General features: G+C 45.7%; 1 protein-coding gene across 1 annotated transcript in view; it reads right to left on the minus strand.

Moving 5' to 3' along the window:
- LOC120977268 (solute carrier family 22 member 5-like) overlaps positions 1-26,365 on the minus strand; it is a 402,654-nt gene extending 376,289 nt beyond the window's left edge. The window contains exon 1 of the mRNA XM_040405119.1: positions 25,780-26,365. Coding sequence (XP_040261053.1) covers positions 25,780-26,172 — 393 coding nt within the window. The 5' untranslated portion in view covers positions 26,173-26,365. The remainder of the gene's footprint in view (positions 1-25,779) is intronic.
- Positions 26,366-26,686: the final 321 nt, after the last annotated feature.

A 26,686-nucleotide genomic window follows, 5' to 3' on the forward strand; every position in this document is an offset into this window, starting at 1 on the left:
TTTTTTGCGGGATGAGGTGACGGTTTTATTGGTACCATTTTGTGGGACATACGCGTTTTTGATCACTTGGTGTTGCACCTTTTGTGATGCAAGGTGACAAAAATTGCTTGTTTTGACACAGTTTTTTTTTTTTTTTTTTTACGGTGTTCACCCGAGGGGTTAGGTCATGTGATATTTTTATAGAGCTGGTTTTTACGGACGCAGCAATACCTAATATGTATACTTTTTTTTATTTGTTTCACTTTAACACAATAATAGCATTTTTGAAACCAAAAAAATTATGTTTTAGTGTCTCCATGTTCTAAGAGCTATAGTTTTTTTATTTTTTGAGAGATTTTCTTATGTAGGGGCTCATTTTTTGCGGGATGAGGTGACGGTTTTATTGGTACCATTTTGTGGGACATACGCGTTTTTGATCACTTGGTGTTGCACCTTTTGTGATGCAAGGTGACAAAAATTGCTTGTTTTGACACAGTTTTTTTTATTTATTTTTTACGGTGTTCATCTGAGGGGTTAGGTCATGTAATATTTTTATAGAGCTGGTTTTTACGGACGCGGCAATACTAAATATGTCTATTTTACTTTATTTTTTCTATTTTAATTTTTTTTTTTTATTCCTAACTTGGGAATTTTTTTTTTTTTCTACATGTGAAACTTTATTTTATTTTATTTTTTCAACCCTTTATTTTTTTTTATTTTTTTTTACACTTTTCGTCCCCCATAAGGTCATACAAGACCTCTGGGGGACATTTGCTTCACTTTTTCTTTTTTTTTTCACAGTTGATTTCTCCTGTAACTGGGGCTGAGATAGTAGCCCCAGTTACAGGACAAATGCACCCCTATAGAGGCTGTACAGCAGCAATCCTGCGCTGTACAGCCTCACAGCAGGGCTGATCGAGGTCTCTGAGAGACCTCACACAGCCCCTGCACACTCCGGTCACGGCGGTCACATGACCGCCGGGCCGGAACAGGAAGCGCACAGCGCTTCCTTCTCTGCAGACACAGCGCTCGGTGAGCGCTGTGTCTGCAGCGATCGTGAAGGCAGGGACACCTGGGAACTGTCCCTGCCTTGTCTTAGGGTTGCCCTGCTGTCACTGACAGCGGGCAACCCGATCAGCAGCTGCACGATTAGCGTGCAGCTGCTATTTCTGACAGGACGTTTTAAAACGTGCTGTCAGAAATAGACGTCCACCCATAGGACGTTTATATCCTATGGGCGGACGTGAGGCGGTTAATATAGAGCAACCAAAAATCATATGTACCCTAAAAATAGTCCCAACAAAACTGCCACCTTATCCCGTAGTTTCCAAAATGGGATCACTTTTATAGAGTTTCTAGTCGAGGGGTGCATCAGGGGGGCATCAAATGGGACATGGTGTAAATAAACCAGTCCAGCAAAATCTGCCTTCCAAAAACCACACGGCGCACCTTTCCCTCTACGCCCTACTGTGTGCCCGTACAGTAGTTTACGGCCACACATGGGGTGCTTCTCCAAACTACAGAATCGGGGCAATAAATATAGCATTTTGCTTGGCTGTTATCCCTTGCTTTTTTACTGGAAAAAATGGATTGAAATGGAAATTTTGCCAAGTTTTTATTTTATTTTTTTGACCGTGTTCATCTGAGGGGTTAGTTCATGGGGTATTTTTATAGAGCAGATTCTTACGGACGCGAAGATACCTAATATGTCTACTTTTTATTTATTTATGTTTTACACTAGATTATCTTTTTATAAACAAAATAAAAAAACATTTTAGTATCTCCATAGTCTAGGAGTCATTTTTTTTTTTTAGTTCTTAGCCGATTATCTTAGGTAGGGGCTCATTTTTTGCGGGATGAGAGGACGGTTTTATTGGCACTATTTTGGGGGGCATATGAGTTTTTGATCGCTTGCTATTACAATTTTTGTGACGTAAGGTGACCAAAAAAACTTTTTTTTGCACCGTTTTTATTTTATTTTTTGACCGTGTTCATTACAGATTCATTGCAGATTCTTACGGATGCGGCGATACCTAATATGTCAACTTTTTTTATTTTTTTAGTTTTACAAAATATTTTTGAAACATTTTTTTTTTTTGTTTTAGTGTATCAAGTAGTCTGAGAACCATAGTTTTTTTATCCGATTGTCAGTGGTTGAATTGGGGAATTTGGTACTCCATGGAAGTGTGGTACTCCCTGAAGCAACCAATAATGCAGCCCGGATGATCTGGGCACGTGTTAGGCCTCATGCACACGACCGTTGTGTGCATCCATGGCCGTTGTGCCGTTTTCCGTTTTTTTTCGCGGACCCATTGACTTTCAATGGGTCTGTGTAAAAATTGGAAAATGCACCGTTTTGCAGCCGCATCCGTGATCCGTGTTTCCTGTCCGTCAAAAAAATAGGACCTGTCCTATTTTTTTGACGGACAACGGATCACGGACCCATTCAAGTCAATGGGCCCGTGAAAGAACACGGATGCACACAAAATTGGCATCCGCGTCCGTGATCCGTAGGTTACTTTCATACAGACGGATCCGAAGATCCGTCTGCATAAAAGCTTTTTCAGATGCTGCACCTGAGGGGTTAATTGTGCATATCATAGCCCCCTATAAGAGATCAGGGGCTGCCAGGCAGGAGGGGGCAGACCCCCCTCCCTCCCCAGTTTTAATTTCATTGGTGGCCAGTGCGACCCCCCTCCCTCCCTCTATTGTATTACTTTCATTGCTGGCCAGTGTGCGCCCCCCCCCCCGGGCCCCCCTCTATTGTTTTAATATCATTGGTGGCCAGGGTGCGCCCCCCCCCCGGCCCCCCCTCTATTGTTTTAATATCATTGGTTGCCAGTGTGCGGCCTCCCCTCTCCCCCCTCCCCGATCATTGGTGGCAGCGGAGAGTTCCGATCGGAGTCCCAGTTTAATCGCTGGGGCTCCGATCGGTAACCATGGCAACCAGGACACTATTGTAGTCCTGGTTGCCATGGTTACTTGGCAATATTAGAAGCATTATACTTACCTTCTGCGCTGTCTGTGACCGGCCGGGCGCTCCTCCTATTGGTAAGTGACAGATCATTAAGCAATGCGCCGCACAGACCTGTCACTTACCAGTAGGAGGAGCTCCCGGCCGGTCACAGACAGCGCAGCAGGTAAGTATGATGCTTCTAATATTGCTAAGTAACCATGGCAACCAGGACTACAGTAGTGTCCTGGTTGCCATGGTTACCGATCGGAGCCCCAGCGATTAAACTGGGACTCCGATTGGAACTCTCCGCTGCCACCAATGATCGGGGGTGGGGGGGGGGAGGCTGCACACTGGCCACCAATGATATTAAAACAATAGAGGGGGGGCTGGGGGGGCGCACACTGGCCACCAATGATAATACAATAGAGGGAGGGAGGGGGGCCGCACACTGGCCACCAATGATAATACAATGGAGGGAGGGGGGGCCGGGCCGCACACTGGCCACCAATGATATTCAAACTGGGGAGGGAGGGGGGTCTGCCCCCTGCTGCCTGGCAGCCCCTGATCTCTTACAGGGGGCTATGATAAGCACAATTAACCCCTTCAGGTGCGGCACCTGAGGGGTTAATTGTGCTGATCACAGCCCCCTGTAAGAGATCAGCTGCTGCCAGGCAGCAGGGGGCAGTCATGTACACAGTTCGTAGGATATTCTAACTTGAAGCGTCCCCATCACCATGGGAACGCCTCTGTGTTAGAATATACTGTCGGATATGAGTTTCACGATCTAACTCAAATCCGATGGTATATTCTAACATAGAGGCGTTCCCATGGTGATGGGGACGCTTCAAATTAAAATATACCATCGGATTGGAGAAAACTCCGATCCTATGGTATATTAACTCCTGACTTTACATTGAAAGTCAATGGGGGACGGATCCGTTTGCAATTGCACCATATTGTGTCAACGTCAAACGGATCCGTCCCCATTGACTTGCATTGTAAGTCAGGACAGATCCGTTTGGCTCCGCACGTCCAGGCGGACACCAAAACGACTTTTTTTTTCATGTCCGTGGATCCTCCAAAAATCAAGGAAGACCCACGGATGAAAAAACGGTCACGGATCACGGACCAACGGAACCCCGTTTTGCGGACCGTGAAAAAATACTGTCGTGTACATGAGACCTTACACTGAGTAGTGGTGTCCTTCCCTATCCCCCTCCTGTAACACACTCTGCACTTTTTTTGGGTCCGTCCCTTCTTTCCAGTATGGGGGACCACACCTGGAAAGTGTTGGCCAGGGACGATCCGGGCGCCTCCAGTTCCTGAGGTACTCCGGCCTGCTCTTTCCCGGTCAGAAAAGATCAGGGCCTTGAGGACTGCCTCATAGAACTGAAGGAATTTCCCTGTGTTGCCAGCGCTCCGGAACAGCACAAAAGAGTTGTACAAGGCAACCTGCACCAAGCAGACCGCAACTTTTTTGTACTATGCCCGGGTTTTACGCATGGCATTGTATGGCTTGAGGACTTGATCAGGGAGATCAACTCCTCCCATATACCAATTGTAGTCGACGATGCAATCGGGCTTGAGGACCGTTGCCGCGGTACCTCGCACAGGGACAGGGGTGATGCCGTTACCGTGAATTGTGGACAGTACAAGGACATCCCTCTTGTCCTTATATCTGACCAGCAATAGGTTTCCACTGGTAAGGGCACGGGTCGCACCCCAGGGGATAGGTACCTGGAGGGGGTGGACAGGGAGGCCGCGTTGATTTTTCCGCACGGTCCCACAAGCGGATGTGGATCTGGCGGCGAGGGACTGGAACAAGGGGATACTAGTATAAAAGTTATCCACGTACAGGTGGTAACCCTTATCTAGCAGTGGGTGCATAAGGTCTCACACAAGTTTCCCGCTAACACCCAGAGTGGAGGGACATTCTGGGGGTTGAATAAGGGAATATTGCCCCTCGTACACACAAAACTTGTAAGTGTACCCTGAGGTACTCTCACAAAGTTTGTACAGCTTCACGCCATACCTCCCCCGCTTAGAGGGAACATACTGGCGGAAAATGAGTCTCCCCTTGAAAGCAATGAGAGACTTATCAACCGCGACCTCACTTCCAGGTACATAGGCCTGCACAAATTTGGCCCCAAAGTGATCGATGACCGGCCTGATTTTGTACAGGCGGTCATAGGCAGGATCACCTTGGGGGGGACATGCTGCATTATCTGCATAATGCAGGCATTTCCGGATGGCCTCAAACCGGGAGCGTGTCATGGATATACAGTAGAGTGAGGTCTGGTAGAGGACGTCCCCACTCCAGTAATGCCTGACACTAGGTTTCTTGACTAGGCCCATGTGCAGCACAAGACCACAAAACGTCCTCATCTCGGCTGCACTGACCAGAGTCCAGCCACCGGGCCTAGCTAAAAAGGAGCCTGGGTGTTGAGCAATGAACTGTTGGGCGTACAGGTTTGTTTGCTCCACCATCAGATTTACAAAGTGGTCACTGAAAAAAAAGACTAAATTAGTCGTATTCAGTGAAGCCCACTGTGGGAATCTGGATTCCTGGTTGGCCTACAAAATCAAGAATCATGGGCTCAAAACGCTCTGGGGTACACCATGCAAGTTCACCGGTATGGGGCTCAGGTGGACTTATCTGGTGGGCCGGGAAACTAGTACGAGCCCCAGAGCTGCTCGTACTAGTGTGGGCCACAGGGTCCCTAGCATGGCGGTCCCCTTGCTCCGCCTGGCCAAAAAATGTGAAAACCTTTTTTTTTTTTTTTTTTTATTCAAACTCGCTGATCAATCGTCCGAAGTTGATCAGCGGTGGGGTGTGCGATGCGCTAACAGTGGCCGGATGCTAAGAGTGCCGGGCCACAGTCAGCGTACGCAGAAAAAAATAAAATAAAATGGTTGCGCCCCAAAAAAAGTTGTGGGGGGGGGAGAGGGCAAGCTGCAGCACACCTGAGGAGTCTAGGGTCAGGGTTAAAAACATGGAGTGGAAAGTGGGCGGGGTTTAGGCAAATCAAGCGCGCAATATCTCGGAAACCAAAGCGGCGCAAACGTTTATTTTTGCGGCACAAACCAGCACAAACGCAGCACAAACTAATGGTGTATTTCTTTTTGACATTTATGAACATGGGGTGGAAAGTGGGCGGGGTTTCACAAAATCAACCGCGCAATATCTCGGAAACCAAAGCGGCGCAAACGTTTATTTTTGCTGCACAAACGCAGCACAAACTAATGGTGTATTTCTTTTTTACATTTATGAACATGGGTTGGAAAGTGGGCGGGGCTTCATAAAAATCTAACGCGCAATATCTCAGGAACCGAACCGGCACAAACGTTCATTTTTGCGGCACAAACCAGCACAAACGCAGCACAAACGAATGGTGTATTTCGTTTTGAAATTTAAGAACATGGGGTGCCAACTTCACACAGGTGGCCTGCCTCTAATGCCGGTGGATGACGCACGACGGTATGAGGGCAGCGCAGGCGCAGTATATAGAGAGACACTCCGAGATGGGGGAACGCTCCATCTTTGATATATTGCTGTGAGAGCATAAGGTAACTGAAATTTATGGATTCCTGTGTTGCGGTTTTCTTACAGGTGTGAATTGTGTTAGAGCAAGCCATGGATGTTTTAATCACTATCACTATTTGGGAAAACAAGAGTACATATTACATGAAACACTATGAAATTGAAGATAATCACGGAAATGTGATACACTATACCTGATGGGATTCGATGGCTGCTACACTATGAATTGTCACAAGAGAATGAATTGTTTTTTATGGAGTTTTTATATGCACCAGTATGTAATTAAACAGGAAATTAGCACAGATTACTTCCTGAAATGTTTCTATATATGCAGTCACTTTATTATGTGTTTCACTTGGCTTGATAATGGCTCTGTGAGAGAGCTGAAACGTTGCCTGTATCAACATATGTTGAATAAATTTCGTATTTTTTCACTTTTTATCCAAGGAGTGCTGCGTTACATTTATTTGGATTGTGTTTGGACCCCAGGACCAAGGGGGAACGCTGGCACCTGAATCCTTTGAATTACTTGAAGCTAGGAGTGCTGTCCTGCCATTTTCTGTATATATATATATATATATATATATATACACTGCTCAAAAAAATAAAGGAAACACTTAAACAACACAATGTAACTCCAAGTCAATCACACTTCTGTGAAATCAAACTGTCCACTTAGGAAGCAACACTGAGTGACAATTAATTTCACATGCTGTTGTGCAAATGGGATAGACAACAGGTGGAAATTATAAGCAATTAGCAAGACACCCCCAATAAAGGAGTGGTTCTGCAGGTGGTGATCACAGACCACTTCTCAGTTCCTATGCTTCCTGGCTGATGTTTTGGTCACTTTTGAATGCTGGCGGTGCTTTCACTCTAGTGGTAGCATGAGACGGAGTCTACAACCCACACAAGTGGCTGAGGTAGTGCAGCTTATCCAGGATGGCACATCAATGCGAGCTGTGGCAAGAAGGTTTGCTGTGTCTGTCAGCGTAGTGTCCAGAGCATGGAGGCGCTACCAGGAGACAGGCCAGTACATCAGGAGATGTGGAGGAGGCCGTAGGAGGGCAATAACCCAGCAGCAGGACCGCCTTTGTGCAAGGAGGAACAGGAGGAGCACTGCCAGAGCCCTGCAAAATGACCTCCAGCAGGCCACAAATGTGCATGTGTCTGCTCAAACGGTCAGAAACAGACTCCATGAGGGTGATATGATGACCCGACGTCCACAGGTGGGGGTTGTGCTTACAGCCCAACACCATGCAGGACGTTTGGCATTTGCCAGAGAACACCAAGATTGGCAAATTCGCCACTGGCGCCCTGTGCTCTTCACAGATGAAAGCAGGTTCACACTGAGCACATGTGACAGACATGACAGAGTCTGGAGACGCCGTGGAGAACGTTCTGCTGCCTGCAACATCCTCCAGCATGACCGATTTGGCATTGGGTCAGTAATGGTGTGGTGTGGCATTTCTTTGGAGGGCCGCACAGCCCTCCATGTGCTCGCCAGAGGTAGCCTGACTGCCATTAGGTACCGAGATGAGATCCTCAGACCCCTTGTGAGACCATATGCTGGTGCGGTTGGCCCTGGGTTCCTCCTAATGCAAGACAATGCTAGACCTCATGTGGCTGGAGTGTGTCAGCAGTTCCTGCAAGACGAAGGCATTGATGCTATGGACTGGCCCGCCCGTTCCCCAGACCTGAATCTAATTGAGCACATCTGGGACTTCATGTCTCACTCTATCCACCACAGACTGTCCAGGAGTTGGCAGATGCTTTAGTCCAGGTCTGGGAGGAGATCCCTCAGGGGACCGTCCGCCACCTCATCAGGAGCATGCACAGGCGTTGTAGGGAGGTCATACAGGCATGTGGAGGCCACACACACTACTGAGCCTCATTTTGACTTGTTTTAAGGACATTACATCAAAGTTGGATCAGCCTGTAGTGTGTTTTTCCACTTTAATTTTGAGTGTGACTGCAAATCCAGACCTCCATGGGTTGAAGAATTTGATTTCCATTTTTTAATTTTTGTGTGATTTTGTTGTCAGCACATTCAACTATGTAAAGAACAAAGTATTTTAGAAGAATATTTAATTAACTCAGATCTAGGATGTGTTATTTTTGTGTTCCCTTTATTTTTTTTAAGCAGTGTGTATATATATATATATAATATGTGAATTCCGGCAGCACTCACTTTAGAGATTATCAGGTGCAAGCGTCTCGCCTTTGACAACAGGCTTGTATATTCATAGAAAATCAACGCAGCACTCTTCCCAAGGGCACTTGGCTTGAGAAGGATCCCGGAGGGGGATTGAAACGTTGCCTATTTTGTGTCACATGTGTGAATAAAGTCACTGCATTTTTTTCAAGAAGAGTGCTGCGTTGATTTTCTATTAATATATATATATATATATATATATATATACACACACACACACAAACTGTCCCCCAAAAAAGTCACCACAAAAAAAAAAAAAAAAGTCACACTCTAATATTTCGTTGGACCGCCTTTAGGCATTCGCTGTGGCATTGTTTCGATAAGCTTCCCATCAGGGAAGAACAAATCCATTGATGGAATAACCTGGTCATTCAGTATGTTCAGGTAGTCAGCTGACCTCATTCTTGGAGCACATACTGTTGCTGAACCTAGACCTGACCAACTGCAGCAAACCCAGATCATAGCACTGCCCCTACAGGCTTGTACAGTAGGCACTAGAAATGATGGGTGCATCACTTCATCTGCCTCTCTTCTTACCCTGATGCGCCAATCACTCTGGAACTGGGTAAATCTGGACTCCTCAGACCACATGACCTTCTTCCATTGCTCCAGAGTCCAATCTTTATTCTCCTTAGCAAATTAAAGCCTTTTTTCTGGTTTGCCTCACTTATTAGTGGTTTTCTTACAGCTACACAGCTGTTCAGTCCCAATCCCTTGAGTTCCCTTCGCATTGTGCATGTGAAAATGCTTTTACTTTCACTATTAAACATAGCCCTGAGTTCTACTGTTGTTTTTCTTCGATTTGATTTCACCAAACGGTTAAGTGATCGCCGATCACGATCATTCAGGATTTTTTTCCCGCCACATTTCTTGCTCGAATACGATGAGTTCCCACTATCCTTCCAGTTTTTAATAATGGGTTGGACAGTTCGTAACCCGATTTTAGTCGTTTCTGCAATCTCCTTAGATGTTTTCTCTGCTTGATGCATGCCAATGATTTGACCCTTCTCAAACAGACTAACATCTTTTGTACGATCACGAGATGTGTCTTTCGACATGGTTATTTAACCCCTTCCCAACTGCAATCCGTTTATATACGTGATATTTGCACATGCCCCGTGCAGCTACTACGTGTATAAATGTCAAGCCAGCTCTTTAATCCAAGCGCTGCAAAGCGCTTGGATTAAAGCTTCTGCCCCTGTCCTGCTGCTGTTTCGGACAGCATACAGTTCAGTAATGCCGGCAAGGGACCAATCAGATTGGCACCTTGCCGGCAATCGATCTGATTGGTTAGTCCGTGCAGACTAACCAATCGGATCGCGGCAGTGAAAAAATGCCGGTTTCAGGCTCTGATCTGCGCTCTGCAGATCAGAGCCTGAAATCAGGTAGTGTCCTCGTGCCCCCCCGATCTGTGCGCCTCCAAGCCCCCCCTGGTCCCCGCCTGCCCCTTATGAAGTTCCCCCCCCCCCCCCGCTCCCATCCACATTCCTGCAGCCTGCCCTGATGCGGTCCGCCCCATACATTCCTCCTGCCCCCATTTGCGGTGCCTCAGCCTCCCTCAATGCTGGCCGTACCCCCCACCCCCCCCGCCCCCCTTTTCAAGGCTGCCCCCTGCCTCCGATGCGGTCCCCCTGCTGTGTGTGATGGCGGTGGCTCCATTCCTGAGCCGGCGCCATCAGCAGAGAGTGTCAGCTGTATGCTGACACTCTGCTGTAACCCCATAGATGCAGCGGCATCCATGGGGTTAATAGAGGGAGGGGGCTCCCTCTCTCCACCATCGGGGCTGCCGCGCTGTGATGGCAGCGCCCGATGGTTGCCATGGCAACAGGACGCTTTGCAAAAGCGTCCAGTGTTGCCACCTACAGGGCATCTGATAGTATTATACTTTGCAATGCAAGAGCATTGCAAAGTATAGTACAGCCATCAGCCCCACTGGATCTTCAAGATCCAAGAGGGACTTGATAAAATAAAATGTGACAATAATAAAAGTAAAAATAAATAAATGAAAATGTAAAATTAAAAAAATAAATTGCCTTTTCCTATAAAAAAAATAAAAAAAATACACATATTAGGTATCACCGCGTCCGTAACAACCGTCTCTATAAATATATCACATGATAGACCCTGTCCGATAAACACCATAAAAAAATTAAAACTGTAAAAAAAAGCCATTTTTGTCACCTTACATCACAAAAAGTGCAACACCAAGCGATCAAAAAGGTGTATATCAAACAAAATGGTACCAATAAAACCGTCACCTCATCCCGCAAAAAATGAGACCCTACATAAGAAAATCGCTCAAAAAATAAAAAAACTATAGTTCTTAGAACATTGAGGCACTAAAACATAATTTTTTTATTTCAAATATGCTATTATTGTGTTAAAGTGAAATAAATTTAAAAAAGTGTACATATTAGGTATCGCCGCATCCGTAATAACCTGCTCGATAAAAATATCACATGACCTAACCCCTCAGGTGAACACCGTAAAAAATAAAATAAAACAGTGCCAAAAAAGCAATTTTTGTCACCTTACATCACAAAAAGTAGAACAGCAAGCGGTCAAAAAGGCTTATGACCCACAAATAGTACCAATCAAACCGTCACATCATCCCGCAAAAAATGATACCCTATTTAAGACAATCGCCCAAAAAATAAAAAAGCTATGGCTCTCAGACTATGGAGACACTAAAACATAATTTTTGGTTTCAGAAATGCTATTATTGTGTAAAACTTAAATAAATAAATAAGAAAAAGTATACATATTAGGTATTGCCACGTTCGTAACGATCTGCTCTATAAAACTGTCACATGACCTAACCCCTCAGATAAACCCTGTAAAAATAAATAAATAAAAACTGTTCCAAAACAGCCAAATTTTGGTCACCTTGCTCCATAAAGTGTAATAATGAATGATCAAAAAATCCTATGTACCCAAAAATGGTACCAATCAAAACCTCAACTCTTTCTGCAAAAAACGAGCCCCTGCACAAGATGATCGGCAGAAAAATAAAAAACATATGGCGTTCAGAAAATTGACACACAAAAACATAATTCCTTTTTAAAAAATGCTTTATTATGTAAAACTGAAACAAACAAAGAAAGTAGACATATTTGATATCATTGCGTCCGTAACAACCTGTTCTATAAAAATAGCACATGATCTACCCTGTCAGATGAATCTTGTAAATAAAATAAAAATTGTGCCATTTTTCAATTACCTTGCCTCACAAAAAACTTAATATAGAGCAATGAAAAATCATATGTACCCCAAAATAGTACCAATAAAACTGGCACCTTATCCCCTAGTTTCCAAAATAGGGTCACTTTTTGGGAGTTTCTACTGTATGGGTGAATCAGGGGGGCTTTAAATGGGACATGGCATCTAAAACCAGTCCAGCAAAATCTGCCTTCCAAAAACCATACAGCGTTCCTTTCCTTCTGCGCCCTGCCGTGCGCCCTTACATCAGTTTACGACCACATGTGGGGTGTTTCTGTAAACCGCAGAATCAGGATAATAAATATTGAGTTTTGTTTGGCTGTTAACCCTCAATGTGTTAAAGAAAAAAGTAATAAAATGGAAAATCTGCCAAAAAAGTGAAATTTTGAAATTTCATCTCCATTTTCCTTTAATTCTTGTGGAACACCTAAAGGGTTAACAGTTTGTAAAATCAGTTTTGAGTAACTTGAGGGGTGTAGTTTCTACAATGGGGTCATTTATGGGGGGTTTCCACTATGTAAGCCCCACAAAGTGACTTCAGACCTGAACTGGTCCTTAAAAAGTGGGTTTTGGAAATTTTCTTAAAAATTTTAAGAGTTGCTTCTAAACTTCTAAGCCTTCTAATGTCCTAAAAAAATAAAATGACATTTCCAAAATGATGCCAACATAAAGTAGACATATGGGAAATGTTAAGTAATAAATATTTTATTAGGTATGAATTTCTGTTTTAGCAGCAGAGAAATTGACATTTTGAAAATTGCGAATTTTTCAGAATTTTGGGTAAATTTGGGATTTTTTCATGAATAAAGGTGAAATATATTGACTCAAATTTATGACTATCATGAAGTACAATATGTCACGAGAAAACAGTCTCAGAATGGCTTGGATAAATAAAAGTGTTCCAAAGCAATTACCACATAAAGTGACGCATGTCAGATTTGCAAATTTTGACCTGGACACTGGGGCATCAATGACCCTTGGTCATGAAAGGGTTAAGAAATGAGAAGCAACTCATTGCACCAGTTGGGGTTGAATAACTTATTGCCAGTTGAAAGATAATCGCCCAAGCAGTAATTATCCAATAGAAGGCTCATAACTATTTGCTTAGTTAAATCCAGGTGGCAACGTTTTTTTTGGGACAGGCAAAATATACACTGCTCAAAAAAATAAAGGGAACACTTAGGCTGCGTTCACACGGGCGAGATTTCCGCGCGGGTGCAATGCGGTAGGTGAACGCATTGCACCCGCACTGAATCTGGACCCATTCATTTCAATGGGGCTGTTCAGATGAGCGATGATTTTCACACATCACTTATGCGTTGCGTGAAAATCGCAGCATGCTCTATATTCTGCGTTTTTCACGCAACGCAGGCCCCATAGAAGTGAATGGGGTTGCGTGAAAATCGCAAGCATCCGCAAGCAAGTGCGGATGCGGTGCGATTTTCACGCATGGTTGCTAGGTGACAGTCTATAAACCGCGGTGATGGACCATGTGATTGGAGCATGTGATCTGACGTCACCAAAGGTCCTTTAGCCCATAGTTCATCTTTTGAGAAGTAAAGAAGAGACAGGGAGCTACGCGAACAAGAGGAGAAGGTGAGTTAATTTTTTTATTTTTTTTTAACCCTCAATTGATCACCTACTAAGCATTCTGTTTTCAGAATGCTATTATTTTCCCTTATAACCATGTTATAAGGGAAAATAATAACATCTACACAACACCGAACCCAAACCTGAACTTCAGTGAAGAAGTTCGGGTCTGGGTACCACAGTCGGTTTTTTATCACGCGCGTGCAAAACACATTGCACACGCGGGATAAAAACTGAACATCGGAACGCAATCGCAGTCAAAACTGACTGCAATTGCATTCCTACTCGCGCGGGTTTGCCGCAACACACCGGGACGCATCCGGAACTAATCCGGACACGCTCGTGTGAACCCAGCCTTAAACAACACAATGTAACTCCAAGTCAATCACACTTCTGTGAAATCAAACTGTCCACTTAGGAAGCAACACTGAGTGACAATCAATTTCACATGCTGTTGTGCAAATGGGATAGACAACAGGTAGAAATTATAGGCAATTAGCAAGACACCCACAGTAAAGGAGTGGTTCTGCAGGTGGTGACCTGACCACTTCTCAGTTCCTATGCTTCCTGGCTGATGTTTTGGTCACTTTTGAATGCTGCCGGTGCTTTCACTCTAGTGGTAGCATGAGACGGAGTCTACAACCCACACAAGTGGCTCAGGTAGTGCAGCTTATCCAGGATGGCACATCAATGCGAGCTGTGGCAAGAAGGTTTGCTGTGTCTGTCAGCGTAGTGTCCAGAGCATGGAGGCGCTACCAGGAGACAGGCCAGTACATCAGGAGACGTGGAGGAGACCATAGGAGGGCAATAACCCAGCAGCAGGACCGCTACCTCCGCCTTTGTGCAAGGAGGAACAGGAGGAGCACTGCCAGAGCCCTGCAAAATGACCTCCAGCAGGCCACAAATGTGCATGTGTCTGCTCAAACGGTCAGAAACAGACTCCATGAGGGTGATATGAGGGCCCGACATCCACAGGTGGGGGTTATGCTTACAGCCCAACACCGTGCAGGACGTTTGGCAGTTGCCAGAAAACACCAAGATTGGCAAATTTGCCACTGGCGCCCTGTGCTCTTCACAGATGAAAGCAGGTTCACACTGAGCACGTGACAGACGTGACAGAGTCTGGAGACGCCGTGGAGAACGTTCTGCTGCCTGCAACATCCTCCAGCATGACCGGTTTGGCATTGGGTCAGTAATGGTGTAGGCTGGCATTTCTTTGGAGGGCCGCACAGCCCTCCATGTGCTCGCCAGAGGTAGTCTGACTGCCATTAGGTACCGAGATGAGATCCTCAGACCCCTTGTGAGACCATATGCTGGTGCGGTTGGCCCTGGGTTCCTCCTAATGCAAGACAATGCTAGACATCATGTGGCTGGAGTGTGTCAGCAGTTCCTGCAAGACGAAGGCATTGATGCTATGGACTGGCCCGCCCGTTCCCCAGACCTGAATCCAATTGAGCACATCTGGGACATCATGTCTCGCTCTATCCACCAACGTCACGTTGCACCACAGACTGTCCAGGAGTTGGCAGATGCTTTAGTCCAGGTCTGGGAGGAGATCCCTCAGGAGACCGTCCGCCACCTCATCAGGAGCATGCACAGGCGTTGTAGGGAGGTCATACAGGCACGTGGAGGCCACACACACTACTGAGCCTCATTTTGACTTGTTTTAAGGACATTACATCAAAGTTGGATCAGCCTGTAGTGTGTTTTTCCACTTTAATTTTGAGGGTGACTCCAAATCCAGACCTCCATGGGTTAAAAAATTTGATTTCCATTTTTTTTTTTTGTGTGTGATTTTGTTGTCAGCACATTCAACTATGTAAAGAACAAAGTATTTCAGAAAAATATTTAATTAATTCAGATCTAGGATGTGTTATTTGTGTGTTCCCTTTATTTTTTTGAGCAGTGTATATATATATATATATATATATATATATATATATAGTCAGATATACGCCACTTTTAAAAATATATCTGTATAACACTACCTGCTGTTTGTGGCCGCACATGCTCAGTTTCATCCTTCATCTGCCTCCTGAGCTGTAATAGGGAGAGTATGGGCATGCCCCCTGAGCTGCAGCAGAAAAGACCCTCCCCTTGAGCTGCCAGCTTTAAATCTGGATCTCTGGATCCATGTGAGGTACAGGGCTGGTTCTAGAGGTTGTCATGTGCTATACAATGCCTGATTTTCATTTTTCACATTAGTCATGGGATAACGCCCAATTAGTGATCTGTCTCAGTCATTGATGGCAGTGCAGCAGATGCTTGCGCTGAGTTCAGACACATTCTGTCTGAGGGCAGGGCATCTGTTATATATCGAGTTCTAATCTAACTTCACAGGACGGGCACACTTCTTCTAAGGCTCCATTCACACGTCCGTGGTGTGTTGCGGACCCACAAATTACGGATCCGCAACACACCCGCCCAGCACCGCTATAGAAATGCCTATTCTTGTCCGCAGCTTCGTACAAGAATAGGACATGTTCTATCTTTTGCGGAGCTGCGGACCCGAAAATCAGGGCCGCGCTCCGCATTTCGTCCCCATAGAGAATGAATGGGTCCGCACCCGTTCCGCAAAATTGCGGAACAGATGCGGACCCATTTGCGGACGTGTGAATGGACCCTTAGGGGCTAAAAGGGGAGAAACTTGTGTGATCAGCAGTGTACGCTGGATAGTGGGGTCAGAAAAGGGACTTGGAGGCCAAACTGCTAACACTTTATTATTGGTAAGTGAATTGTATTGTCATAACATAATTACGTCTATATAAATTTATATGACTGTACAATCCCTTTATGAAAAAGTATCATACCTCTAGAAAGTGTTTAAGGCTAGTTTCACACTAGTGTTCAGAGCTCTGTCAGGCAGCTCTCTGGATCCGACACCGCCATACTCTGCCTAAATGCCCGCCAGCCTAATTAACTATAATGAGGAATGGGGAGATCTGGCGCAGCCTGGCAAATATGACGAGAATCGCCTGGACACCTATCCTTGGTTGAACTTGGTGGACTATGTAACAAATACCGCAGGGTTTTAGTCCAGCCGATTCTTGGCATATTTGTGGCCGGGTCTCCACCGGTCCCTATCATAGTTAGGGCCGGCAGGCATTCAGGCAGCATCCGGCAGTGCCGCATCCGGAGAGCTCCGCAGGCTGTTACCTGCCACAAGAGCCTGCTGGATCTCTGAACGCTAGTGTGAAACTAGCCTTAATCACTGCTGTGTGTTTAAGCTGCCCATTAACATGAGATATGTGTCAGCCTACAGCAGGGTGGATTTGATTTAAATCAAACTGATTTAAATCATGATTTAAATCACTAGTCAGTAAGGCTTGATTTAAATCATAGTTTTCTACATAAAGACTAATTCTTGCTGGTATAACTTATAATATGCAAGTAGATGAAGATTTTTAGAATAACAACTTTTCATATTAGTTTGATTAGGTTGATTCTGCATTCATAGGTTTGTAAAAGTTAGGCTTAAGGTCTTTTTCTCAACTCTGTTCATGTTATAACATTTTTGCTGTGAAGAAGAGGCATGTGATCTCTGCTGAGTCAAATTCAGTTTTGAGAACTACAAAAGTAAACCAAGCATCTGTGATAATATCTTGTAGGCAGAGAAACTGCCCAATAATCTTACAAAAACCTTGTGAATGGATTAATGGAATTAATTTGCCAAAAAAATTAAACATATACAGCCTTATTCTACATAATTAAAAAACTAATCTTTATTTCATGATGGAATAACCTTTGGATGGTAATATATTTTCCTCAAAAAGCATTTTATATACAAAAAATCAGATTTAAATTGAAAAAAAACTCTTTTTTTTTTTAAAGGGTTTCTGTCACCCCACAAAACTCATTTTTTTTTTTTTTGGATAGTTAGATTCCTTATAGGGCGATATAGGAGAATATAATAGTCTTACTTACTTTCATGCGGCCGATTCTTTATAAAATGAAGTTTTATAATATGTAAATGAGGGCTCTACCAGCAAGTAGGGCGTCTACTTGCTAGTAGCCGCAGCAGCAATCCGCCCCCTCGTCGTGTTGATTGACAGGGCCAGCCGGGATCTCCTCCTCCGGCCGGCCCTGTCAGTAATTCAAAAATCGCGCGCCTCTGGTCATTCGGCGCAGGCGCTCTGAGATGAGGAGGCTCGTCTCCTCAGTGCGCCTGCGCCGATGACATCACCGAAAGAGAAGACGTCATCGGCGCAGGCGCACTGAGGGAGTGCTGAGGGAGTGCTCGTCTCCTCAGCACTCCCTCAGTGCGCCTGCGCCGATGACGTCTTCTCTTTCGGTGATGTCATCGGCGCAGGCGCACTGAGGAGACGAGCCTCCTCATCTCAGAGCGCCTGCGCCGAATGACCAGAGGCGCGCGATTTTTGAATTACTGACAGGGCCGGCCGGAGGAGGAGATCCCGGCTGGCCCTGTCAATCAACACGACGAGGGGGCGGATTGCTGCTGCGGCTACCAGCAAGTAGACGCCCTACTTGCTGGTAGAGCCCTCATTTACATATTATAAAACTTCATTTTATAAAGAATCGGCCGCATGAAAGTAAGTAAGACTATTATATTCTCCTATATCGCCCTATAAGGAATCTAACTATCCAAAAAAAAAAATAATGAGTTTTGTGGGGTGACAGAAACCTTTTAATCATTGATTTTTATCCACCCTGGCCTACAGGTATCTCACCTGACCCACCCATACACATGCAAGCTCAGTGCAGAGCCAAGCATACATGTCTTCTAAATAGAGAGAGGGGAGATAAGCCGCTCCCAGAGACATCTATTGGCAGCTTATCTTCCTGAGAACAAAAGGACTGGGTATATTAAAATCTGACCACCTGATTTTTATCTCCCGGACATCTGCCACTGATGAGATTAGGAGGTCTACGTGCACATTTAGTGGTCAGCTGTCCCGCAAAAATCGTCAGGCTTAGCTGGCATCCATCTTTACAGGTGAACTGTGATATTTGCTGCCTCCAATACAGTGTGGTTCCACTTTCCTACTAGGTCTTGTTAAATGCCTCTGTCGGAATATTTATTATAAGGGTAGGCTACACGGCGACAGGTGTCATGTGACAAAAAGTAACGCAATGGTTAATGTAACGTTTGTTAATTGTGTTGCAGTGCGACATGGGACATTTCACGACTGACACAACAGTCGCAAAAAATCCAGACATAGAAATTTGTGTTGCACGTGACTTTTCCTCTTTTGACACGGGACATGCCTACGACTTGGCTGTCGACTTTTTACTGTGTAGACGTAACCTAAAGGTGACTGGACACATGGGCCGTCACTCACGACAACTGCAGCTTAATGTGACTCTGTCCTGTAACGTTGGTCCCCTGAACTGAGCATGGCATCTGAAAGGTTTTTCCCCAGGAGTTCTGCACACCTAGGGCCCAAATGGTCTCCCCGCTCTGAGATCAGGGAAGCCACTCGTTCCCTGTGGTAGTCTTAAACCTTAGGAAAGATCTGAGGCAACCACAGCAGGGCTCCACAGGAACATAATGAGACTCACATAGGCTGCAATGGCAAGTCATTACAGTCTATGGGAGAAGAGATCAAATGATTGCATTGAAGTGTAAAAAAAAAAAAAAGGTTTTAAAAATATAAAAATTCCCCCTTTCCCATATTACAAATAAAAAAATAAAGATACCGGTAATAGACGTCGTCGAGTCACAAAATACCCAAACTATTGAAATTGAAATATATAACTAAATATTTATCTAGTACGGTGAAAATGTAAAAAAAAAAATCGAAATGACTGATTTAACATTTTTTCATCTCTTGCCCTCCCCAAAAAAATGTAATAAAAAGTCATCACAAAGCCACAGACAAAATGGTAACAATAAACACTATAGACTGTCCCACAAAAAAATGAGCCCTTCTAAAGCCGCATAGACGTAACTATAAAGAAAGTTATGGGGGGGTCAGAATATGGCAATGCAAAGAAAAAAATATATTTTTTTCAAAGTTTTATTTTTTTATGTATTAAAACACAAGAAAAGCTATATAAATATGGTATCACCGTAATTGTACTGACTTGGAAAATTAAGCTAACGGGTCAGCTTTACTGTATCGGGAACATCGTAAAACGAAGCCCATAAAACAGACAGAATTGCGCGGCGGGGAGGGGGGGTTCCAATTCAACCTCATTTGGATTTTTTCCAGCCTCCAATTACATTGAATGCAATATAAAAGTGTGCGTACAAAAAAGTTATGGCTTTGTGAAGGCAGAGAATAAAAAATAAAAATGCAAAAACTGAAAATCACAAGGTCCTGGAGGGAAATAAAAGAACCCACCGTAGCTGACACTATTACTATATGCCTAAGAAGATAATTCATGTGGATTTATTTTAAAGTCTTAGGGATAATTTTGTTGTTAAAACGTATGCAAAAGTGAGGGGGCACACTCAAGAGGGAAACACTAAATGGATGATTAAATGGTATTTTAATACTCTAAAAACAAACCCCTAAAATATACATAAAACATACATCAAAATACATATATGACATGCAGCAACCTGCACAATGTAATACTGCTTTAAGTGCGATATAGCAGCACAAAATTCATACAAACAATGTCCCAATTGTGGTAGTGGTACTATGACCAAATGTCCGGATCAATAGTCTTGATTATACAGTACCAATAGGTAGATATGGCACTGCAGCCAATTGGGGCAATGATATAATGAACGCACTATGCCCAAATCCGATGGAGCAGTAGTGATGATTGTGTACCAGTGTCCGGTGTTGTAAATATGCAGAGATGCGTACAAGTTATGCACGTTGGGACTGGCCTCCAGGTTACTTACAATATCTTGCCGCTTGTGATCTCCCGTTCTCACCCCTCCTTGCTGCCTGACCGCAGCGCTGGTTTCCCAGGTGGCCGTACGCGGCCGAGCGTGGCGTCCCACGTGACCTGGCGTCCCACGTGACCTGGCACTCTGTAATGCCAGACGCGTTTCAGGGTCTTACGCCCCTTCCTCAGTGGCCACTGAGGAAGGGGCGTAAGACCCTGATACGCGTCTGGCATTACAGAGTGAGCGTGGATTCAAAGAAAAGAACAAAGAAGCTGGATATCAGAAGTTTTAAGCGCATGAGATCTACCTCTAGAACCGGAGTTACAGCCGCACAGCAGTGACGTCACCTGAGCGTCCGTCCGGAACCCCAGACAACCAGGTCACGTGGGACGCCACGCTCGGTCGCGTACGGCCACCTGGGAAACCAGCGCTGCGGTCAGGCAGCAAGGAGGGGTGAGACTGGGAGATCACAAGCGGCAAGATATTGTAAGTAACCTGGAGGCTAGTCCCAACGTGCATAACTTGTACGCATCTCTGCATATTTACAACACCGGACACTGGTACACAATCATCACTACTGCTCCATCGGATTTGGGCATAGTGCATTCATTATATCATTGCCCCAATTGGCTGCAGTGCCATATCTACCTATTGGTACTGTATAATCAAGACTATTGATCCGGACATTTGGTCATAGTACCACTACCACAATTGGGACATTGTTTGTATGAATTTTGTGCTGCTATATCGCACTTATAGCAGTATTACATTGTGCAGGTTGCTGCATGTCATATATGTATTTTGATTAGGGCTGCACGATATGGGAATTTTGTGCGATTGCGATTAGGGCCCTAAAAATTGCGATAACGATGTGCGATGCGATATTTTAAGGGAATTGTGCTAGAGGTCTATTTGCTTGGATTTTCCCATATGAGCCGCTGACGCACATATAGCATCTTATGCTGGTCCCCCTCATGGCCCTATGTGTCCCCTCATGTGCCCTAAACTGCGCACATAACTCTCCTATTCATAAAATGGCCAGCCTCTGTACTTTCACTATGAATGCACTGCAGAGAGCAGCAGCGAGCGAGCCGGTGTTCTATGAAAAAGCCTTAAAGGGTTTCTGTCACCCCGCAAAACTCATTATTTTTTTTTTGGATAGTTAGATTCCTCATAGTGCGATATAGGAGAATATAATGCTCTTACTTACTTTCATGCGGCCGATTCTTTATAAAACGAACTTTTATAATATGTAAATGAGGGCTCTACCAGCAAGTAGGGCGTCTACTTGCTGGTAGCTGCTGCAGAAATCCGCCCCCTCGCCGTGTTGATTGACAGGGCCAGCCGTGATCTCCTCCTCCGGCCGGCCCTGTCAGTAATTCAAAAATCGCGCGCCTCGCGTCATTCGGCGCAGGCGCTCTGAGATGAGGAGGCTCGTCTCCTCAGCACTCCCTCAGTGCGCCTGCGCCGATGACGTCTTCTCTTTCGGTGATGTCATCGGCGCAGGCGCACTGAGGGAGTGCTGAGGATACGAGCCTCCTCATCTCAGAGCGCCTGCGCCGAATGACGCGAGGTGCGCGATTTTTGAATTACTGACAGGGCCGGCCGGAGGAGGAGATCACGGCTGGCCCTGTCAATCAACACGGCGAGGGGGCGGATTTCTGCAGCAGCTACCAGCAAGTAGACGCCCTACTTCTCCTTAGAGCGCTCATTTACATATTATAAAAGTTTGTTTTATAAAGAATCGGCCGCATGAAAGTAAGTAAGAGCATTATATTCTCCTATATCGCACTATGAGGAATCTAACTATCCAAAAAAAAAAAAAAGAGTTTTGCGGGGTGACAGAAACCCTTTAAGCCGTGAAAAAGCCTTAAGTCACGTGGTGTGCCGGGGGAGGGGGGGTGTGTGTGCTCCCGCGCATGCGCAGTGCACTGCTAAAGAGAAATTACAGCCAGCACTCGCTCGGCAAAAACCCTTAACCCACGTGACGTAGTGGGTGTGTCGGCCCCTCCACGCAAGTGCAGTAACATCGTGCAGGTTAAAGTAAAATTACAGTCAGCGCTGGCTAACTCGTGCAGGCGCTCGCGCACGGACGCCGCGCGTGCAGGCGCTTGCGCACGGACGCCGCGCGTGCGTGCGCCCAACCGCCCTCTGGTGTAAGAAGATCTTTTGTTTTGTTGTCTCACACTGCAATGCCCCCCAATATGCTGCAGCCCCCCGGATCAAAGCCAGCAATGCCCCCCAATATGCTGCACCACCCCCCGGATCAAAGCCAGCAATGCCCCCCAATATGCTGGATTATGGATGCTGGTGAAGGATTACTGCCGAGCGAGCGGCCACGGTATAACTGATTATGAGCACACACACCCCCGGCACACCACGTGACTTAAGGCTTTTTCACGGCTTAAGGCTTTTTCATAGAACACCGGCCGGCGCGTGACTGACGTCACTGTCACGCTCCTCCCACTTAATTCAGGAAGCAGGAGCGTGACTAAGTGACGTCAGTCACGCGCCGGCCGGCTGCCTCGCTTGCTCCCGCTCGCTGCAGTGCATTCATCGTGAAAGTAAGTACAGAGGCTGGCCATTTTATCAATAGGACAGAGGACATTTTATCAATAGGGGCCCGTTCATATATAATCGCTGCATTTTCGGGTCGCCCGAATCGCTATATCGCATTTGCCGATTATCGCGATTCGATTATTTTTGCGATATATCGTGCAGCCCTAATTTTGATGTATGTTTTATGTATATTTTAGGGGTTTGTTTTTAGAGTATTAAAATACCATTTAATCATCCATTTAGTGTTTCCCTCTTGAGTGTGCCCCCTCACTTTTGCATATGTTTTATTATCCTTTCTAGGTCCTGAGGGTAGGACCGGAGGGTGAGCACCTATCCATACGAGATAGGGGTGAGCCGCTGTATTCTATTCACTTTATATAATTTTGTTGTTGTTTAATCAAGTGTACTGGAAGTTATGTTAAATAACTATGCTATGACTAAGAGCTTGTTATAACTGGAATAGCTTGATCTGGCTATTTACAGGTCTGGAACCATGCCACATTCGAGCCTTATGGCGCCCTGGAGGAGACGCCCCATACAATACATCCTGTGTTCCCATTTCCAGATTGCTGGACATATTGGAATGCACAGTTACAGCGGTGTGAGATGCATACCACAACTTACAATTCTATCCCACATTTTCATAATTAGAATCCCTCCAGTTAATGACGGGAATACTAATTAAAGGGTCACCTGAAAAATGGGTACTAAGCTGGCGATGTGCTAATGTCAGCTGAACATAACTATATTAGTGCCATCTCACTGCCTGCCGCCGTTATTGAGAAAACGTAACTTTTATAATATGCTAATAGCCTCTAGGAGCAGGGGGAGGGGGCGTTGTTCCTGCTCCTAGAGGCTCCATACTCCCACCTCTGGCCACGCCCTGCTACACTAGATTGACAGGGGCAGGCAACGGTGCTCTCTTCCCACCGGCCGTGTCTGCAGTGTAAATCTCGGGCCGTTCAGTGTTCGGCGCAGGCGCAGTGAGTGAAGGGCGCTCGCTGGCTGCCAGCTTCCTCATTGCGCATGCGCCGAATACTGAACGGCACGAGATTTACACTGCAGACACGGCCAGCAGGAAGAGAGCACCGTTGCCTGCCCCTGTCAATCTAGTGTAGCAGGGCGTGGCCAGAGGTGGGAGAACGGAGCCTCTAGGAGCAGGGGCAACACCCACCCTTCAACTAGAGGCTAATTAGCATATTATTAAAGTTTGTTTTTCTCAATAAAGGCTTTAGGCCAGGCATCCTCAAACTGCGGCCCTCCAGCTGTTGTAAAACTACAACTCCCACAATGCCCTGCTGTAGGCTGATACCTAAAGGGTGTTCCTGCATGCTGGGAGTTGTAGTTTAGCAACAGCTGGAGGGCCGCAGTTTGAGGGTGCCTGCTTCAGGCAGTGATATGGCACTAATATAGTTATGTTCAGCTGGCATTAGCACATCGCTAATGTCAGCGAGCTTAATACCCATTTTTCAGGTGACAGAAACCCTTTAAAGGGGTTGTATCACTAACATTATTCTACCTATTTAATAGCACCTGGATCTGAATACTAATTAAACATTTGTTACAGCCAGTAAGTTATTCAAAAATGTATTTTTATTGTGCCACCTGCTGTTTGATATTTTCCAGTAACGGCTGAGGTGGTCACACATGATCAGTGCCATCCTTGCTACCAGCCATATCTCCTGTCAGAAGCTGTGACAACTACAAAAGACATGCATGCCCCCTAAGAAAGTATACACCCCCCTTGAGCTGTTAGCCTGAAATATATATTTATATACAGGGTGGCCCTGTGTCAGAGTTTAAAAAAATAAAAATAAATGCAAAATTGTCTACAAATGTGTGTTCTGTGATTAATTACTATTAATATCTATGGGTGCAAAGAAAAACTGCCTAAAAAGACATAAAAGAAAATATTAATTCACACTACAGACATAAAATCAGCCTCCCTATAAGAGCAGGAAATATTAGGGAATTGCTATGCATGCGTCGCTGTATTATTTAGGAAATCCTCAGTGATGAATGTACAATTGTACCCAGTTCCCTGGGGAGGAGGAGGACACAGCCGGTACTGATCCAGGCAGCAGGCTAGCACCTTCTAGATCAGGCATCCTCAAACTGCGGCCCTCCAGCTGTTGTAAAACTACAACTCCCACAATGCCCTGCTGTAGGCTGATACCTGTAGGCTGTGCGGGCATGCTGGGAGTTGTAGTTTTGCAACAGCTGGAGGGCCGCAGTTTGAGGATGCCTGTTCTAGATGTCCCCAGCAAGTGCCATCTCCTCACCTCACCCTTGTAGAAGGCTTCTACAACAGTGAGGAGATGGCACTTGCTGGGAAAATCCACCGTAAGGCTAGGTCTACACGACGACATTTGTCGCGCAACATTTTGTTGCACCATTTTCGCGCACCAATTTTTATAACGGCAGTCTGTGGTGTCGCACTGCAACATGCAACATGCTGCGACTGCGACGCAACAGTCGCAGAAAATCCATTTGAGATGGATTTTTCTGCGACTGTTGCGTCGCAGTCGCAGCATTTCGCATGTTGCAGTGCGACACCACAGACTGCCATTATAAAAATTGTCGCGCGACATTGGTGCAACAAAATGATGCGCTACAAATGTTGCAGTGTAGTTGTGCCCTATCTGTCGCGCGACTAATGTCGTCGGGTAGACCTAGCCTAAGCCAACCTCTACCTCTTCTGCCTGCTCCCTGGTGTCCCAGCACAACCCGGGTTTATTACATGTAATCTCATGCACTTCAGACAGATCCAGATCAGTTTACTGCCTGTCACAGTTCTAGATATGTACGCTTCTACTACTTGTATGGGGGGCCAACATCTACACACACTGCCTGGTTGTGTGCCACCCATACCAGCTGGATAGATGGGAGAGAGCTGCAGGGATACTGTCACTGACCTCGGTGACCACGGTGGAGTGGTAGAGGTCCCGGTCATAGTGCCAGCCGTCCAGACACTTCTCCTTCTCGATGTCCTCAACATTGACGTCCACCCCAGGAAGGAGCCCCAGGGCAGAGTAGTTCCTCAGGGTGTCCAGCCTGTACCTCCAGCACCTGCTCTCCACCGGCTGCCCGTCCTTCTCCTCCCAGGGGATGCTGACATTCCTCCAAGCCTGGCTCAGGTTGGCACTGCCGGGTACTAGGCACCGGTGCTCAGGAGTGGCAGCCAGGAACATGACAGACATACCATTGAAGCCATTGGGAATGGTGCTCGCGCTGAGGAGGAAGAAGATGGTCAGCTGGAAGGGCCCCCAGTCCCCGAGGAAGGAGGTCGCCTCATCATAGTCTCGCATGGCTGGAAGTAGGCAGAGCGCTGCCCTGGCACTAAGTACAAAGAAGAAGCTGGCGCTCCTCAAGTTGTTTTGAAGGGAGTCCGTGCCCTCAGAGAAGCCGCGGGGGGCGGGGCTCCTGCACGGTCCTCCATGGCATCTATGCTGCCGTCCGTGACTTGCAGACTGTATTCACCAGACAGGACATTTGGAACCATAGCAGAGTCTTCCTCATACAATGTCCAAATCACGTGTATATACATGTGTAGTGACGTCATCACACCAATAACATACCTCCCAACTTTCAAATAAAGGAAAGAGGGACAAAGTTCATGTTAGATGTGCAGTTCTAGTATATGGAGGCGCTATCCTCAGAAGAGACCAGCCTTGGTAGCCCCGCCAATCAGCTCAGGGATGCCAACCATCCAAACTGTAAAAATAGGTGACTTTTTTCCAGTGTCTGTGAAAAAAATAGGGTCCGTGATTTTTTTGAGGCAGTTAGTACTTACAGGGGTTGTCCCGGTTCTGAGCTGAACCG

The sequence above is a fragment of the Bufo bufo genome, chromosome 1 (genome assembly GCF_905171765.1).
Source record: "Bufo bufo chromosome 1, aBufBuf1.1, whole genome shotgun sequence".
Classification (NCBI taxonomy): domain Eukaryota; kingdom Metazoa; phylum Chordata; class Amphibia; order Anura; family Bufonidae; genus Bufo; species Bufo bufo.